The sequence below is a fragment of the Triticum dicoccoides genome, chromosome 1B (assembly GCF_002162155.2).
Source record: "Triticum dicoccoides isolate Atlit2015 ecotype Zavitan chromosome 1B, WEW_v2.0, whole genome shotgun sequence".
Lineage (NCBI taxonomy): Eukaryota > Viridiplantae > Streptophyta > Magnoliopsida > Poales > Poaceae > Triticum > Triticum dicoccoides.
The window spans coordinates 673,455,214-673,473,239 of NC_041381.1; the positions used below are offsets into that span (position 1 = coordinate 673,455,214).

At 45.6% G+C, this 18,026-nt stretch overlaps 2 protein-coding genes across 2 annotated transcripts; one reads left to right on the top strand and one right to left on the bottom strand.

Moving 5' to 3' along the window:
- Positions 1-25: 25 nt before the first annotated feature.
- LOC119350884 lies at positions 26-2,697 on the bottom strand. Its single transcript, XM_037618507.1, has 4 exons — positions 1,754-2,697; positions 235-1,660; positions 129-135; positions 26-30 (listed from the first exon to the last, which is right to left on the bottom strand). The coding sequence occupies exons 1-4, from the start codon at positions 2,695-2,697 to the stop codon at positions 26-28; spliced, it is 2,382 nt and encodes a 793-aa protein (XP_037474404.1).
- Positions 2,698-13,242: 10,545 nt separating this feature from the next.
- LOC119312191 lies at positions 13,243-16,116 on the top strand. The gene is made up of 2 exons (XM_037587930.1): positions 13,243-13,294; positions 13,469-16,116. Exon 2 carries the CDS (start codon positions 13,529-13,531, stop codon positions 15,794-15,796), a length of 2,268 nt encoding a protein of 755 aa, XP_037443827.1. The 5' UTR covers positions 13,243-13,294; positions 13,469-13,528; the 3' UTR covers positions 15,797-16,116.
- Positions 16,117-18,026: the final 1,910 nt, after the last annotated feature.

Consider the following 18,026-nt stretch of genomic DNA (forward strand, 5'->3'; position numbering starts at 1 on the left):
TCAAAGAGAGCAGTTACTTCATCGTTCAACCTACAGACATAGAATTCAGAGAAAAATCACACAAACCAGAGCGTGCACATGTTCAACGATGAGAAGAAATTAACGTGGTCACTGCAAAGCACGCGTACAATATTTCTGAAAAAGGGCAGTAAAAGTACATCAATGACATTTTTGAGCACTATAATAGTACTCGATTATACTGCAAATATGTCATCCTCTCCCTTTGGCTCCGACCTCTTGTATTTCGTTGCTTTCTTCTGTATCGCTCTGAGCAAGCTGTTGGGTTAAATGCTGCCCCAGAATTGGACTCCATGGTTGGTCTTGTTCATCGTGTGGGGGTTCTTGAACTGGCCAGCGCGAGCTGCTCTGGACGTTGCAATGAGAAAGAATGACCCATATATGGGTTATGAACTCACTACCTGTTGCTAGGCATTTCTTGTGGGCTGAGGCATTCCATGAGGGGGCTGTGTGTACCAGTATGTCGGCCCAGACTTCTGCGAGGACCTTCCAACGAACTACTTCATCAGGAATCTCATGAATCAGAGACCAAGCAAGGCGTGCGGCATTCGCAAGTATCGTATCGGGATGGGTCTTTAATCTGTCCATTTTTCTGTCATCTTGTCGAGGAATTCCTCGAACCAGCCTTCTGTATATGCTTTGCAGGGTGTCACAGCCCTTCAGGATATCTAAAGCCTCATCAACGGCGCATCTGAATAAGTCATCGGCAGTTAAGAAACTGTCAGGTAGCAAATCTGGTTCTATAACAAGCAGATAGGCGCAGTAGCGTGATATACTGTTGGCGGCAATATAATTAGCTCGCAGCCACCCTTCGATTCTGTCTTCCTTTATAAGATATGGCTGGGAGGAGAAACAACTGAGAGCAGTCTTGATTGAACACAGTAACTCAGAAGTCGTTAAGCTTGTGTTGTAGCGTTGAGCAAGCTCAATCTCACAGAGGCTTGTTGCTATATGCCACACAAGAATGCTGTGACACCATGTTGGCAGTTCAAAAGTCCAGTCGAATTGCTTGTGATCAGGAGGTAGGTCTGACTTTAGCGAGTTTTCCTCATCAAGACCTAATGAGCAAAGTGACTTGAGAATGGCGACTTTCACATCTCTTGGCAGCTCTATTGGGCTGCCTACTTTTGCGCCTCTAATTTCTTTTGGGACCAAGCCAAGGCTTAACCAGTAAGGAATGTTTCTAGGATTGTGGCCAAATGACTGCAAGAATTCGTACTGACCGATCTTATTGTGCCAACGGCGCACAATTCTACATCTTGATGCGCACAAGATCCGAACCAAGAACTCCCACAGCCACTGTGGAATACACTTCACGGTCCGCGAACTGTATTCGCACAGCAGCATCACCTTAGTCCAATCAGACAGCAAGTAGGTGACCACCTTCCAAGACTCCTTCAGCACGATAATGCCCATGAATATCCATGTGATAATGAGGTCGACGTTGAACCCATGTACGACGTGTGCAGTTTCCCCCTCCTTAGGCTTGTAGAGTTTATGGATGTCCCTTCCAAGCCAAGCGATGAGAGTAATGGTCAGGAGAGGGTACCAAGCAAACATCAGTGGGAAGCCACGCCAAAAAAGGATGGGGTATCTTGTGTAGAAGTAGTCGTTGAGGAACTTTAGCTCCAATTTCGCAATTTCGAATGCTCTCTCAGCATGGTCTATTTGTGCAGGGAAATCTCTGCCGAATGCTCTCTCAGCATGGTGGTCTATTTGTGCAGGCAAATCTCCGCGGAATGTTCCCTCAGCTTGGTGGTCTATTTGTGCAGACAAATCTTGGTCCTTCTTGCCAATAATTTCATACATTAATTTTCTGGTGCTTTTGATGCTCTCGGCTGGCAGGGGTAAGTCGTCAAATCTGCAACGGAGTAGCCGGTATAATGCAAAGGACAGGCACAGGTCTTTGGTCCATGATGGTTGGATGTCTCCTGCATCGGTGTCTGATTGCTGGTTGCCGAGCATCTGCCACGTCTTTTCAAGAGTGATGAACCGCCCCTCTGACTCCACTTTCAGACAAAAGTTATATTTAGGCGCCAGCAGTCTGACATTCTGCTTCTGATCTCCAGAGACCAAGTACTTGTATGCTACCATTGTGGTCGGATCCCCCTCCTTACAAATACCAACCTCGGTACCCATATATGCTGTCAGAAGTGGCGAGCTCCAACCGTGCAAGAATGATATTGTGGCCCAATAGTATGCAAATATTAGGTACATACTTCTCACTTGCTGCATTGCCCAGAGTATCCAGATCTGATGCTTAAACTGACTGTTCTGTGTGCCGATTAAGAAGGCTACCCCTAGAAGTGACATCACCCTTGCACCCTCAGTTATGCGGCTGTTGTCTTGGTCAGGGATGCCGTATGCTGAGATGAAGCAAGCATTGAACCGGAGATTGACCAATATGAGCGCCCATATTGAAAACAGATCTTTCTTGAAGGGTGCACTCTGCATCAGCCCAATTGTATAGATGAATGAGGAATCACTTATGGCGTCGAGGACAAGTAAGAGGTACTTGATGGCAGAGTAGCGGCACTGACGACGGTACATGTCGAAGAATGACATCAAGAGGAAGGTAGCTGCAATAGCCACAACGAGGAACTCAATTCTCATAAGTGCGGCGCTGTCACTATCTTCAAATAGTAAGGACCATTTCACAAGTTCGCTGGCCTTCACCATGTTTTCCCCCTTTCTGGTTTGCGCAAGGCCCCCTGACAATGATTTCCAGAATTTATCATATTATAAATCAAGTAAATCCATTATTCTTTATGTACTACTGATATTTGATTAACTGTCGTTCACACATGTTGTTTTACTGCTCCCTCCGTCCGAAAATACTTATCCTAGAAATGAATAAAATGAATGTATCTATAACTAAAATAAGTCTAGATACAATCATTTCTAGGACAAGTATTTCGGGACGGAGGGAGTATTAAACAGAAAAGTTATCGTTTTAAACACCAACCTGGTCCCATGTTACCGTGACCACAAATCCTACGAATCAAACGAGCATCACAGAAAAAATTCCTTGGAAAAATCCTAGGGATTCCCTATGAATTAAAGGACCTATTACACAGGAAAGATTCCTAAGGATTCAAATTCTTCAAAAATCTAATGCAATTCATTTGAGTCAAAGAAACCCTTAAAGTGTGTCCCATATCATCTACACACAACTTGCTATATTGGTCCAGCATATGCTTCCTGTACTGACTCCAACAGTATTGCTAGTTATGCTAATTTGGTCACCTATATAATAATTGCTCGATGAAAGAGAATTAAACCTACTAGCTCAGTTTAGGAAAAACTTTGCTTATGCCACTCTAGCATTTGCCCGCTTGGCTTATGCCACTCTAGAATTTGACATCTCACTTCTGCCACTCTTAGCTTTTGACAATGCATCACAAATTCTATTCTATGGCAAAAGCAAAAAATAAATAAATTTGATTTCACTTTTGCCACTCTTTGGTTCTGGCAAAAGTGAAATGTTAAATCCTAGAGTACCATAAGAAAAGTGGGCAAAAACAAAGCTTTCCCCTCAGTTTATTGGTCGACCTGATCATTTGCCATGTGCACATTGTAGTAACATTCTCATATGTTCTACAGTTCAAAATAGGGTGCTACCTGGGATCCTAAACCTATTTGCTCCATGGCAAGGTTAAGCCATTTATGAAGCTGGCCCGAGGGAATTAGGTCTGAACCTGAACTATATAGTTTGAATATGGTTCTACAATGTTAACAAAAAGTCTAAGGCAAAGTCTGAACAAATGGTCCTATTGTAAAGACTGAAGATGGTGTTCCTTGGTTCTAGTTCTTCTCCTGGAACTTGAATATGAGGCTCAGGTTTTTACTTGACAATTGATCAAGTGTACAACAGGGTCTTCTTTTTAGGCTTAGCATGGTTCAGATTTGTCTTCTTTTTTTGTTGTACACTTCACACAGCTAAGCATGTATCCAAAATCTAAGCCGCAAGGCAATCCATCTGTTCCTTCCTATCAAAAGTAAGGTACTTCTTCAGTCAGCAACCATTTATCTAGGTACAAGCAAGGAGTGAATTTGGTGAAGAAATACCCTTACAGGATTGTGCTCATGTCGCAAATCATGCAACTCTACAGAGCATTGCCTAATGTATACTAAGGGGTTTGTATATGTTACGATCTGTTATGTACAATGACATGAACCTGAACTTGAATTCTACTCGCCCCGTTCCTAAATACTCCCTCTGTACCACAATACTTGTCGCTGGGGGAACTTGCACTGGTTTCTCCAACAAGTATAAGCCTTCTTAGAAATTTCAATGCGGATTACATACGGAGCAAACTGAGTGAATCTACAGTCTAAAATATGTCTATATATATACATCCGTATGTAGTCCGCATTGAAATCTCTAAAAAGTCTTATATTTAGAAACGGATGGAGTATTTGATGATCTAAAAGGTGCTGCTGCACATACAGTACATCTGCTACTCTAAAGTGAAAATCAAACAAGCCGACATGCACTTTATCAAATACTCGCATTTCAATGTAGTGTATTTCAACTAATTTTCTAAGCTCTGCACTTTATCAGGACAAATATGCTAACCAGATACTCGCATACAAGTGCAACGCTGTAGCAGTTCAGAATAGGTGTTTACTGTATTTTACTTTGGATTTCTAGCTTCCATGATTACGGATCTAAACCTGATTCTGTTTGCACAATGAGGTGTTGCTACATATCTATGCATAAAAACCAATCATCCCTTTATCTCCAATAACCAAGATCGCTCTGCCTCACTGAACTATTTTATGTTGACACTACAATCTGGAGTGTATGCTTGGGTACTTCCATGCTTAGATACACAAATTATGAAGCCTGAACATTATGGGAGTTCCGACCATTCTGAACTAGTACCAAAATCATACTACCTTTATGGTCAAACAAGCACTTCCCTTTCATCCCAATAACACTATTCATTTTCTCAAGACAATAGAAGGCTTTACCTGTACTTGAGCGTACCTAAATCTGGTTGGGGAGGATGCTTGGCCTCCGACTCTTCTTGATATTCTTCCTTGACTTCCCTGGTGCTCTATTTATTCTGCTGGCACTGCTCCACCTCTTGCCGAGCTGCGGCTGATTCTGGGCTAAATCTCCTCCAATTCCTTGTGTCCCTCAATGCTTGGCTCCTAGATCTTGGTTCTTGAGTAGAAATGCTAGTTCAGATGCCTGTGTGTGTGTGTGTGTGTGTGTGTGTGTGTTTGACAATGCCAGTGTGTGAGGTTTGGTCAGCTAGGCAACGACTCTGCCTCTTAATCAATTTCTAAATTCCTCGGTTAGTGGCACTTCCTCGTTCCCCGGTTAATTCACATGCGGACCAGACAACTTTTTGCAAGGCCCACCACATTTTACCGCCTTTTCCTCCTCTCTACCATGTGTTACCACGCCACCGTGGTTTCCGTCTGGTTGGTATGCAGTTTTGTTCTCTTTCCCATCACACACTCTCTCTCTGTTTAACTGCAATACTAAATACATTTTAATACTCCCTCCTTAGTAAAATATAAGGCACGCTTGATTTTTTCTAGTCTTCATCGCACAATTTTGACTATGATTTTTGTTTATCATATGTCTGTTAAATTAGTATAAATACACATGAAATAAAAATGTTTTGCAAGACAAATACAGCTATATCATTTATAAATTTTTAATCCATGTATTCTGACATGTATTAATGGTCAAAGTTGTCCGTCAAAGAACGTGCAAAGTCCAGCACACTTTTATATTTTGGGAAGGAGGGAGTATAAAAATATATTCCTCCATTTCATAATGAATATACTGCACATAGATTTAAAGTTAAACTTTACAAATTTAGAAACAACTGTATGTATAACACCAAACATGTATAATATGTCTCATGATGTATCTAATAACATGTATTTCGTATTCTAGATGTAGATATACTTTTCTATAAACTTAGTCAAAGTTTGTTTGGAAAAAAATGCACTACATTATGAGGAGGATATTGTATTAGGTTCAGGGGCAGAGCCAGGATTTGACTATAGGGGGGCAAAGAAGACAATGAACATATAAAAGTTCTTTTCCTAACAATGACCATACGAAAAAGAGCACAAGATAATGCCGTATGTATTTTGCAATTAGGAAAATATAGTTTTTCATTAGTTTGAATGTGGCTCTTATGCCTAAAACACATAGAACAAAGTCAATAATCATATATGGTTGGCTACCAATTCTAGATTGTTATGTAAATTTTATTCATGCCAGAATATTTGATCGGTAGTTTGTGTATCAGCTAATTTCATATTTAAGCTTTCATGTATACAAATTGGTATGTAAGTTACTAATCGGCTGAAAAATTGAAACTGGAATCTAATAGTTTGTGGAAGTCTAATAATAATAATAATAACTTGCTATGGCGTAGACATGAGCCGATAATATTCCCTATATTTGGCGTGACTTGTGCTGAGTTGTCCTAAGGGCGAAATTTGATAGAATCAGTGCATGCCGAATTTATAGTACATACTTTTCCCAATAAACAAGAAATTGCTAGCCGTAATTTCTCATCAAAAGAAAAATGTTTCTGATCATGTGGAGCCAGATGCAGATCAGTTCATCAGTAGTGGACAATAGATATAAATAAACAAAGGAACCATGTAGACTCACCGTAGGATTATTCTGCCATCGACGGCGCCGGCACTAATCTGGTGTAGGGATGCGGAATGCCCTCGTAACTTCTATAGGCCCTGTTTGTTTGGACTTCTGCTTATGCTTTTATAGCTTTTTCACTTTGGTCAAAAAGCCATAAAAGCTCTTAAATAGGTGCTTTTGGAGCTTTTTTGACTTTTGATGAATCAATGTAACAATATTGAGCTTTAAAAGCCAAAAAGCTCCAACAACATCCATTTAGGAGTTTTTATGATTTTTTGGGCAAAAAAAAAGTTGCAAAAGCAAAAACAAAGCCCAAACAAACAGAGCCTATAGGCGGCTACGCGCAGCGAGCTTGTGTGTCTGGTTTGTCGTGGCCGAAACGATCGATCTAGCCATAGAGGAGATCGTGGCCTCGTCAGCTTGGACTGCCAGCATGGGCTATTTGTTTTCCTAGTGTGGGCCGATCAATAAATAAATGGGCATTAACTTACACAAGTTCCTGAGCTTCGAGCCTACTTGACGCACTGTTAAGGGGGAGGCAATTAGTCCTAAATCTACTCTTTTTTTTGCATATGATAATACATGTCTCATTCAAATCATAAAAAATAAAATACAAGTCATGTAAGAACCAACATGACAAAATTGAAAACATAGTAGGACATCTCTGAGCTTGACACTAACACCCGTCACCTGCCTCTGGCACCATCACAACAGCCACCGAAGAAAAGAATGACGGATCACCTCCTCTCCCGAGCTCAATGCGGCTCCATCGTTGATATGGCTTTGCGGACCTCCATGGTGGCTCACCAAAAGTGAAGCCATTGCCGTTGAACGAATCAGACCGGGTAACACCCCGGACACGCCATCAAACTCCAGATCTGGCACCCCACCACGACTAAGACGCCCAAGGGGAAAACCATACCTGCCATCCACGAACAACGAATCCAGCACACGTTCCGTCTTCCAGATGTCGTCGATGCAGACCACAATCTGCATCCGCTCCTGGACTACCTCTCAAGCTTCACGCCGACGCTGGAGCAAATGCCATCGCAACGACGGAGCCTAAGGACACAGGTCCACCACGAGGTGCACTAGTGTGTCCTTCCTAATGGTGGCATAGTACTTATTTCCTTTCGGTCGCATACCATGAAACTTTGGAGCCATCTGTGACGGTGCATATATAACTAACAAGTTAGTAAAAAATGGGCATATTAACGAGTACCTGCAAAACCTACAATGTAATAAAACGTACACTACACCTACACTAAAATCATAGTCTACAACTACACTAAATTATGTCACTACAAGTACAGTACATAGAACTACAACAAAAGTACACTAGCTAAAACCATATACTATACTTTTACACTATTACACACAAAATTCTACATTATTCTTACATTAGAAATTCTACATTATTAATTCTTACACACAAAATTCTACATTATTCTTACACTAAAAATTCTACACTACAACTACACAAAATTCTTACACTACAAATTCTACAGTACTACTATTACAGTAAGAATTCTACACTACAACTACACAAAAAATTACACTACTAATATTATAAAAGGAATTCTACACTAAACTATACATAAAAATATACACTACAAATTATACACTACTAATATTACAAAAAGAATTCTAAACTACTAGGACTATTAAACTATGAATTCTACACTACACTATGTAGTTGGAACTCACCGGCGGCGGCGGCAGACAGCGAGGAGCGTTACGGGGTGGAGACGACAAGGGCGGCGGGGAGGAGATGGAGGCGACGCCGACGTCAATGGGGGAGGGGTCGGCGGGTGTAGGCAGAGGCGACGGCGACGACACCGGTGCGAGGGCATCAGCCCGGAGGCCGATGCTCATGGTGGTGGAGCGTCTTCCTTTTTTCCCTTGATGGTTGTCCCTTCCTTCCCTTGGTGTGGAGCAGCAATGGAGATGGTTTGTAGATGAATGAGATGAATGAGATGTCATGGCGGCAACTAGGGTTGAAGATGACTTATATGGAGAGCCTCCCTAGCCCCACCTCTCTTGATGGGATTCATCCAAGGGCTCACAATGAGCCTAATCCTCTCCCAATCTCTTATTTACAAGACAACGATCCCGTGGGATCGAATGGGGACGAAATTGATAAAGGATCCCCTCTGGAAGGGCAACTTTTGGAGCTGTCTACACGTCAAACGATCACCGAAACGACCACTCGCGGTCGTTCGAAAGGCCGTCTTCTGGGTAAAACGGCCGCCATTTCTTCATACAAAATCGAAATTTGACATTCTCAGGCTCGTTGGATTCGTATGAACGACGATGGTCAGTTTATGCTCTTAGATCTTGATTTGGAGCACTTTGGAAAAATGACTTTTCCGACCTCCGAAATGGTTAAGTCTGCCCCCTGGTTGACTCCGTATCAAACCTGTCCTTGGTCCTTTCATCGTGCTTGGTCCTAGATTGCTCCAAAACACTCGTAGACACAAGAAAACAAAGAAAGCTAATAAAAACCAACTAAAATACTAAATGTTCAATGCTCACAATGATAAGTGCAAATATCGGTAAACATGCATAATGAACAACTATTTGGTTCAATGGGACATGATATATAAAGAGAACATGCAACAAATGAGCTCTAAAAATGCGTAAAAAATAGTGCCATCAGCGACCATAGACCTCGTGGGCCCTAGCTGTCAGCCTCTACACGTACAGTCCTCTTCCTATGGCTGTCGTTCGTTGACCACGTTGATGACGTCGTGCAGAGAGCACCAAGGCGGTGGACGACGACGAGGCCTAGGAAGGGAATGGCCCGGAGCCAGGGAAGCCTCGGCAGTGGTTGCCCGCACGGAGAGGAGTACGAGGGTTTACATGTTTGGCTGCGGTGTGAGAATGTCGTCGTCAGAGAATAAATTAAAGAAGATGTGGGTGAGTAGAGGGATGACGTAACCAGCGATGGGAGTAGGGTGAGGCGGTGAGGCCTGCATGGCAGTACAGCTGGCCACAGGAGATGGGAGTAGGCGGTCCCGCAAGCGCTGGTTTGGGCGGCTGGAGTAAGAAGACCAGAGATTGAAGAAACACCACGGCTGTTGGATTAATATCGAACGGTTACTGATGCTAGAATAGTTTGCTAACTAAGATGACAAAGTCTTGCGTACACGTCAATCTAGTAGGCCCACAAGTCAGCCTCCAAATCAGTTGCAAACAGCATACAGACCATTTGCTATTATTTTTAATAATTTACAACTCATTTCCTAATTTGTTAGCATTACAACTCATATTTTGGCCATGTTTTCAACAAAATTCTGCATATTTCGGTGGGGTCGAAAATGTTTTTAATCCCAACATCGACGTTGTAGCTAGAGTGGCTGTCAGACATCGGATTGGATCGAAAACAAGATGGGAGAGGAGAGGACGGAGCGAGAGAGAAGAGTGAGTGAGCTAGGGTTCTGAGTGAGGAGCCGGAATAGGGTTTTTTTTGTGCCACAACCGTGCGGTCATTGGTGAACCGGGCCTATCAACTCAGACGTGGCAGATGAGCCGTGCGTACGCAGGTGGATTCATATCCGCCCTAAAGGCTGGATATGATGGACGCCGGACAGCCGGGACGTTTGAGATCAATTTGAGGCGTCCAAGTGAATCGATTTGTTGTGACCAGTTCAGTGGCTGGTCCGAACGGGACGTCCAACTGTAGATGCTCCAAATACACCCACAGGCAGGCGTGTCCGCCACAGGCATCCAGACACCTTCTTTTTCAAAAAATAAAGGCATCCAAACACCTTGTATGCTTCACTCCATCCTTGCCGTGAGAACCATGGCTTAATGAAAACGTTCAGGTGGGGGTTTCGACCCCTTAGGCTTTCAAAAAAAATAAAAAGATCTAATTGCTACGTGGACACGATGATCCAGCTGCCTTTTTTTCATGTCAGCATCCCAATCTAGCCCGGCGGCAAGGTTCTCCAGCCTCCAGGACAACGGGGTGGTACCAATGGAGTAATGCTACACGTACAAAAGGATACAAGCTTTTATAAAGGTGGATTTTGATTAAAAATTAAGGAGGAGAAGGAGCCCAACCTCATGAAAATCAGGGGGGAGAGGTTAGTTAGTTTGAAAAGATTTAGTCAGACTTCGGCAGAGAGACCCACCTTTTCTCTCCGCTCCTTTCCTCCTCCTCTGGCGCTCCCGCGGGCAGCAGGGGAGGAACCCTAGTCGCCGGCCGCCTCACCTCCTTTCCCCTACTCCTCCTCCTCCCGCCGCCGACAAAGGGTGCGCGGTCGGCGCCGGCGGCGGCGGGGCCTTCTCACCCCCCCGCGAGGCAGGGGCTGGCGCGGGCCGGCGCTGTCGAGCCGGGGCCCCGCGGAACGCGGGACGTGGCGGCGCGGCGATGACTCTGCGAGCGACGGCGCGGGGATCTGCTGCGGGCGCGGTGAGCTACGTGGTGGAGGGGCGCACTCGGGGTCCGATGCGGCTGCGTCGGCCGGATCTGGCCCTGCGGTGGCGCGGGCCGAGGGCGGCGCGGCCAGCGGGCGGCCACCTCTGCCATGACCTTCTGGGCTGGTGGAGGTGGGTGGTTGTGCGTGTGCTGGAGGTCAGGGACGGCGGACGCGATGGCGGCGCGGCGGCTCGACCAGATCTGGCTTCGGCATGGCGCGGGCTACGGGTGGCTTGGGCTGCGGGCGGCTGCCCCTACCGGGGCCACTCCGGCTGGTTGGGGTGGCGGCGCATAGCGGCGGTTCGACCTACCTTCCTCTGATTCTTGGGATGCTCGGAGCTGCGGATGGAGGTGCGCTCGGCAGGTGGAGCACGGCGGCTCGACTTCGTCTATGGCTGGCCATGGTGGCAGGGGCACTATGGGGAGTTGGCAGGGGTGCCTCTAGGTCTTGCTGTTGCCGGGAGTGGCGACGGAGACCTGGCCCCGGTTCGTGAAATGGCGTGGTGGCTGCAGCGCGGTCGGCAGCCTCCGATGGCTTCCCCTGCCCTGCTCCGGCCGGCTGGGCCCCGTTCTTTGCCAAAAGGGTGTGCTTTTTTCGTCTGCGGTGTCGGTGGCTCTGGTTGAAGGGGTTGGGTGGTCTTGGATTCCGGATCGGCGGCTTTGGAGGAGGGAGCACGGTGCTCGTGGGCGGAGCCCGTGGCTCGGGTGCTGCCCGGTGGCCATGGTCGTGTGGGCGGCATGGTGGCTGGGGTGCGTCGATCGGTGGCGGTGGTGCGACGTTCGTACCTTGCTAGGGGCGGTGAGTGTTGACCGGGGTGAAAACATGTTCTGTCTTCGGGCAGGCCGGCGGCGACGAGTTCGTTCCCTTCTTGAAGGCGTCGTCGCGGTCCTCATTGCTCATTGTGTTGTTCCAGGGAAAACCCTTATCCGTGGATGGGGCGATGGCGGAGCTCTGGTGCCGTGACCTTCCTGAAGGCGCCGCCTTGGAGCTCACGGTGCGGCTTCGTCTCTTCGCGGTGGTGTTCACGGTTGAGGTCCCTGGTAGCTCTTGTAGCGATAAGTGTGGTGTAGCTGCGCTCAGCACCTATGTATCTAGCCTTGAGTGTGTGCTTGTGTTGGGGTGGCGTGTGTTTGTATCGACTTGTTGATGGTTATTGCTTTATATATAAATCGGGGCGAAAGCCTTTTTCGGTAAAAGATTTAGTCAACGTGTAAAAGCATGTAAACCTTTGTATGTTTAGCATTATTGGTACCAGTGGCAGTGGGCCTAACAGCCTACCATGCACAGCGGAAGCAACCGGCGCCTGAAGATGATTGGCTTGTTGTCCAAATAGACAACGAGTTCCTCTGTCCATCGACCGTCCAAACGGCTAGTAAGGGCATGTACAATGGTTCTATCTTAGTAATGCCACATAGGTTAAATGATAAGGTGGAGGAGAGAGAAATCATAAGAGAAGGCTTGTCTCCTCTTAATTAAGAGAAGGCAAGAGATGATCTTTTAGCACAATATGTCTCATCATGTTTTTAGGAATAACTAGTTATTGAAGATAAGGCTAAGAGATGACCCATTGTAAACATGTTTTTTTGTCATCTCTAAATTATATGCAAAATTTAAGATAAAACTATCTTATCAACCATTGTACATGCCCTAAATAACTGGACATATTCAAACAAGGCGTACCTAGTGGAAGATCCGTTGACTGAACTCTGATTTGCCGCCTCCTTCCTCTGGCTCCCCTTCCCCAGGTCTTGCCAAGTCTTCACCTACTCCCAGTCACCAGATCTAGGACATCACACCCGCCTCCCCCCGCCCCCTCCAGCCTCCACTACTCCCGCACTGCCCCGCCCCCAGCTTCCCATTGCTTGTGCTCCCCGGTCCCCCGGCCGCCCGTCAGGGGTGTCTTCTTCGTGCCGGCAGGCAGTGGGAGAGTGGTGGTCGCCTCAACCGCTCACTTCGTCTGAGCACTTCTTCTTGTCCAAGGAGCAAGCAAAGGAGAGGTACAAGTTTTCTTCGTTTTACTCTCATAATACTAGTCCCTTTTTCCCGAGATTGTTTCACTCTTTGTCCCAGTGCAGCACACAACTGATTGTTTTACAGTTTTCACTAGTATTTTCATATAGAGGGATGTTTAATTTACTTGGTTCTCGACTTCAGGTTCAGGGGGCTGGGAGATCGACTTGTTTCGAATATCGGTCGAGTGGATTCTATACTTCAGGTCAGTATGACGACTTCTTGTATATGTTTGTGCCGTCAAGAATTTGTCAATTTTCTGGGAAGTGTAACTTTGCGTCTTTGACAAGCTGCATTCCCATGTTTCTCAACTGCTGCAAACCATTCTGTTGGTCAATTTCTTAGTATGTGCCTGATGTCATTTTTTTTCTTTTTGTAGGTGGCACATACTAAGAAATTTTCCTGGCTCCACCACTGCATCTAGCTGCTTATCCTTGCAATGACGTTCAGAATCTTCGTCATAAGCATCATACACCCAGACGGCCAAGTCCTCAACCCCATCTTTATTCAATTCGTCGTTGCTCTCACTACCACGCTCATGGTGATCCGATTTGTGCTGGATGCTTTGCGTCATCGGTCAACACGCAACGCCATGAGAATGACTCTGATCGTTATGGATGCAGTAACCAAAGCAATGATCTTGTACAGTCTTGGGATCATGCAACGCCCCTCCGATAAGGATTATTACTACAAGGTGTGGGCTGTGCTGTTGGTCACCCTCCGTTACAGCGTGAAGATAGGCCGCCCAGCCGGCATCGCCCTGAAGCAGACCCCGTTGGTGGATCTGATGTCCTCCTTCTGGGCTGCCAACATCCTTCGCTCTAAGGCGCCCAAGATTCTCAAGGTAACCGGTTGGCTGCTATGGTCAGTCAACTCTTTACGCATCATCCATGGTTTTGTCTCCTCGGAGTTTGCCAACGAATGCCACAGAGAAAATTTGAAGTTATTAACAGAGTACATGCGCCATGAGCATAAAGCAGGTGCAGGGGGTGATCTTGACCCTAGCACAATGCAGGGGTGCCGATACTTGGTGCGGGGCGAAGCCAAGAAACGGAAGATGAAGAAACAAGAAACTGGCGGACAGTCAAGAGATCGTGATATGGTAGAGGAAACTGAGAACATCAGGAGCCTCTTGCTGGCGTTGAGAGATGAGGACAAGGAGATCCTAACGCTTGAGAAGATCTGGGAGGAGAAAGTCCTTGACGAGGAGGTCAAGGACCTCTGCCTCTCCTTTGCACTCTACAAGCTTCTTCGCAGGCGCTTCTTCAACTTCGGCATTCATGAGGCCAAGCTGAAAAGGACGAAACGGCTGGTCCTCGAGGGAGTCCTTGGTCAGCCCTGCAACTCTGAAAGGGCGTTCCGTGTCAGCGAGGCCGAGTTGTCTTTCCTCAATGACTTCTTCAACAGCAAGCATGCCATAGTATTTGCCAAAGGCTTTCCATTCACGCGGCTCCTGCTATCCACCATTCTGATAGGGGGGATCGGAGGCATGGCGGTTGCTATCTATAGCTTCTCCAAGGTTGGTACAAGAGACGAGCTCGGCAATGTTCATGGCGGAGTAACTTTCACATGGTTTCTCCTGTCGTTTCTTTTTGTAAAAGAGACATGGGAGATCGCAACTTACGTGTTCTCAGACTGGACCAAGATAATTTTGTTGTGCCAGTACGTGCAGAAGCCATGGTGGCTGCGAAGCTCGGTGACCAAGGCTCTTGTGCGGAAGCTCTGTAGGCTCTCTGTGCCCTGGTTGCCAAGATGGCATGGAAAGGTTGGCCAATGCAACCTTCTCTTACCCATCCGTTTGGTCTTTCCACTCCGGTTTTTCTTTGGAGCAAGACATTCTAGGTACTTTGTACATCTGTCCCCGGAAGTGAAGCATACTTTGATGAACTGTCTCAGAGACTGCTTGGCCAATTGTCCCGTGCGGTTGGACAACTACCTTGAGCGGGCATTCCACAAAAGCAACGCACCTGGCAGTTTTCGTGCAAATGTCATGGGATTGGTAGATGGAGTGGAGGACTGTGTGCACATTCTGCTGGTTTGGCATATTGCTACATGCTACTGTGAGATTCATCTTCTCGATAAAACAAGAAAGGTGAAAGTCAGTATATTTTCGAGCGGGCAAGACTTCAGCAGGCGCAGACCTTCAGAGGGTGACCCAAATCTTTGCTGGTCTCCTTACATGGTAGCTAGGACATTGTCGCAGTACTGTGCGTATGTGCTCACACTGGTTCCTCCTCTAGTGCCTGGGAACAGCCTAATGGCCACCTCGGTGCTGAACAAGGTGCGTGAAGAAAAAAATCATCTTTTCCTCCGAAGCACCCGTTGTACATTGCCCGCCCATATTCTTGCAAGGCTCGAAAAATATGCATCAGGGCAGATACATTTGTATGATGAAGAAAAAGACGACACCATATTGAAGAAGGGGGCAGCTCTTGGCAAGAAGCTGACAGAAGCGATCAGCGATGACAAGCCGGAAGATCTGTGGAGATTCTTGTCGGAGTTCTGGGCTGGATTCGTTATCCACATGGCTGCAACTACAAGGGCTTCTCAGCACAAGATAGTTCTGAGCTCTGGCGGGGAGCTCATGACACATCTCTGGGCGTTGCTAACCCATGCCGGGATCCTAGGGGGTGTCCAGCATGGCGACCAAGACATTGATACTGCGCAAACGCAAGGAGACGTTTACGATGCGACTGCGATGTTTTAAGTGCTGCACTGCTGTTGCATGCATGCGAAAATGTATGCAGATAAGTGGGGTTCGAAAAATATGCTTCAGCTGGTGCCTAAGAAGCTATCTCAGGTGACACGCGAGGTGTTTAGGTTGCATTGCTAGGCGCTAGGGATAAGAATAATTTGTGATGGGTGATAATCTTCGACTTGCTTCAGGGATCAAAGCTGGAGGTTGCTTATGTGTATTTTAAGTTCATCAATATCCGTAGTTATTGTTGCTAGTTCCTTTATATTGTTAGCTTCTATGCCTGGTTTCGTTCACTAGATATTAGTTTACACTCCTGGGTTAAAAAAGCATCTAACGGTGCGGCTTGTGCACCGGAGGTGTATGAATCAAGGTCATTTTGTCCAATCTTTTTCTAAGGAGAAACTGGATTGTGTGGAATTTCCATACATATATTTATGTAACGTCGACAGCTTACTTTGGAGGTGTCTTCTTGCACAGCTCTGCCCAATCATATCCGGGGAGACCACTCCACCAATGAAGGCCGCAACAGGGTCAATCTCTGCACCTACAAACGACCACATTTCAGTAATCAGGTCTCCGGACAAGGACGCTCCATTCGAACATATGCCACTTAGCACCAACATATCAGCAATCTTCAGCCTAGGCACAACCTCATCAGTCTCACTGCCTGTTGCTGAATTTGGATTTGTCTGTTGTTTTCAAATCTGTGACCAACTTGTAAGCATCAGTACTGTGTTGGCCATAAAGACCCTGCTGGATCTTGTATCGTGATGCTGGTATCTTTAGTGAAAACTTTTGCTTTCAACGTAAAGCAGGGTCCATGGCCTTTTCACTTAAAACAAAGAGACCCTGCTGAGTGTATGTTTTTATTGGAGCACATAGCAGAGACAACAATCAGCGCCGTTGCTCTTGAACCAAGAAATATGGAACTGCAAACTTTTGTACCTTAATTCGATAAGTGGTTAACAACATGGGCATCTGCAGACACCTGCCTAGCACCATTGTTTATTTTCTGGAATATACTGCCTGTGCTTAATTTCTGATTGGGGTGTTGGATGAACTGGGTGGACCTTTTAGGATTGGAAATTAAGGTTATTCTTGCTGATGGTCCAAGGCCTCGGTTGCGATTCTAGGACAAACATAACATAGTCACTACTACATTTGACATAATCATAGCGACGGGTGGGATTATGTACGCTATTATATCACTGGGGATTTGTAATGCTCTAATCAGGTTCAACTGGATTGAAAGTGTGTTCCAATTTGTTGTATCTACTGTAAAACAGCAAAGCAAGTCACCAGGGCGGGCGTATGCCCCCCAAAAAACTCACCAGTCATCAGAACTAACGATGAGCGCGCGCAACCATTTTTTTCGTTTGCAAATATATCAAGATATTGAAACTAAACTACATCAATCCACCATTTATTCGATACGCACCTTTTATACACTAATAAACATATGCCAATTACCTGTTGAGAACTGCGTCCACTGTTCTGCTGACTTGGAGAGGCGGGACAGGGTTTGCCGTCATGGCTGCCGTCGGGCCTGCCCTTCCAATACCTTGCGCCGACGCGTGGCTTTCACCCGCTGCTCGCCGGCGGCCCTCAGCCGCCACCCACCGCCGAGCGCCCTTGCCTTGCCTAGGGTTCACTGCGACAACATCTCTTCGTGCTTTTTTTTATTTTTTTATTATTTTTTTAGGGTGTCGTGCTTTTTTTTATGAGAGAGAGAGAGAGACGCAAGAGGTTTTCTCAGGATAGGCCGCAACGGCCCACTACAGTAGCTTCCTAAGCGGTTTTGTAAAGCTTTTATGGACTGATTTTAGAAGCTTTCGTGTGATTTATTTCTTCTTTGTTTCTATGTGTTTTTTGTATCATTTTTCAGTTGAATTTTTATTTTTGGTGCTCTTGTTTTTATCAATACATTAGAACATTTTTTGTGTACATGCTACATATTTTGTAGATATAAACATTGAATATTTTTTTCAAATATATACGGAACATCTCTTATTTGAATACATGTTGAAAATTTCCTCAGAGTCACACCGAACAACTTTTTATACAGATTGAACATTTCCCAGGTACACGTCAAACATTTTCAAATACACGTTAAATATATCTTTCGAATGCACATTAAACATTTGTCAAATGCACATCAGACGGGTTCTTTTTTAAACACAGTGAACTTTATTTAACATACATTTTTGTAAATAAATGTCATAAACATTCTTTTAAGTGT

What these genes read in the sequence shown, in the direction of transcription:
- LOC119312191 (XM_037587930.1), top strand. Translation starts at nt 13,529, where the DNA reads ATGACGTTCAGAATCTTCGTCATAAGCATCATACACCCAGACGGCCAA.
- LOC119350884 (XM_037618507.1), bottom strand. Translation starts at nt 2,697, where the DNA reads ATGGTGAAGGCCAGCGAACTTGTGAAATGGTCCTTACTATTTGAAGAT. An exon ending in CAAGCTGAGGGAACATTCCG is followed by an intron (nt 1,661 to 1,753) that starts CGGAGATTTGCC and finishes GAGAGCATTCGA; the next exon opens with AATTGCGAAATTGGAGCTAA.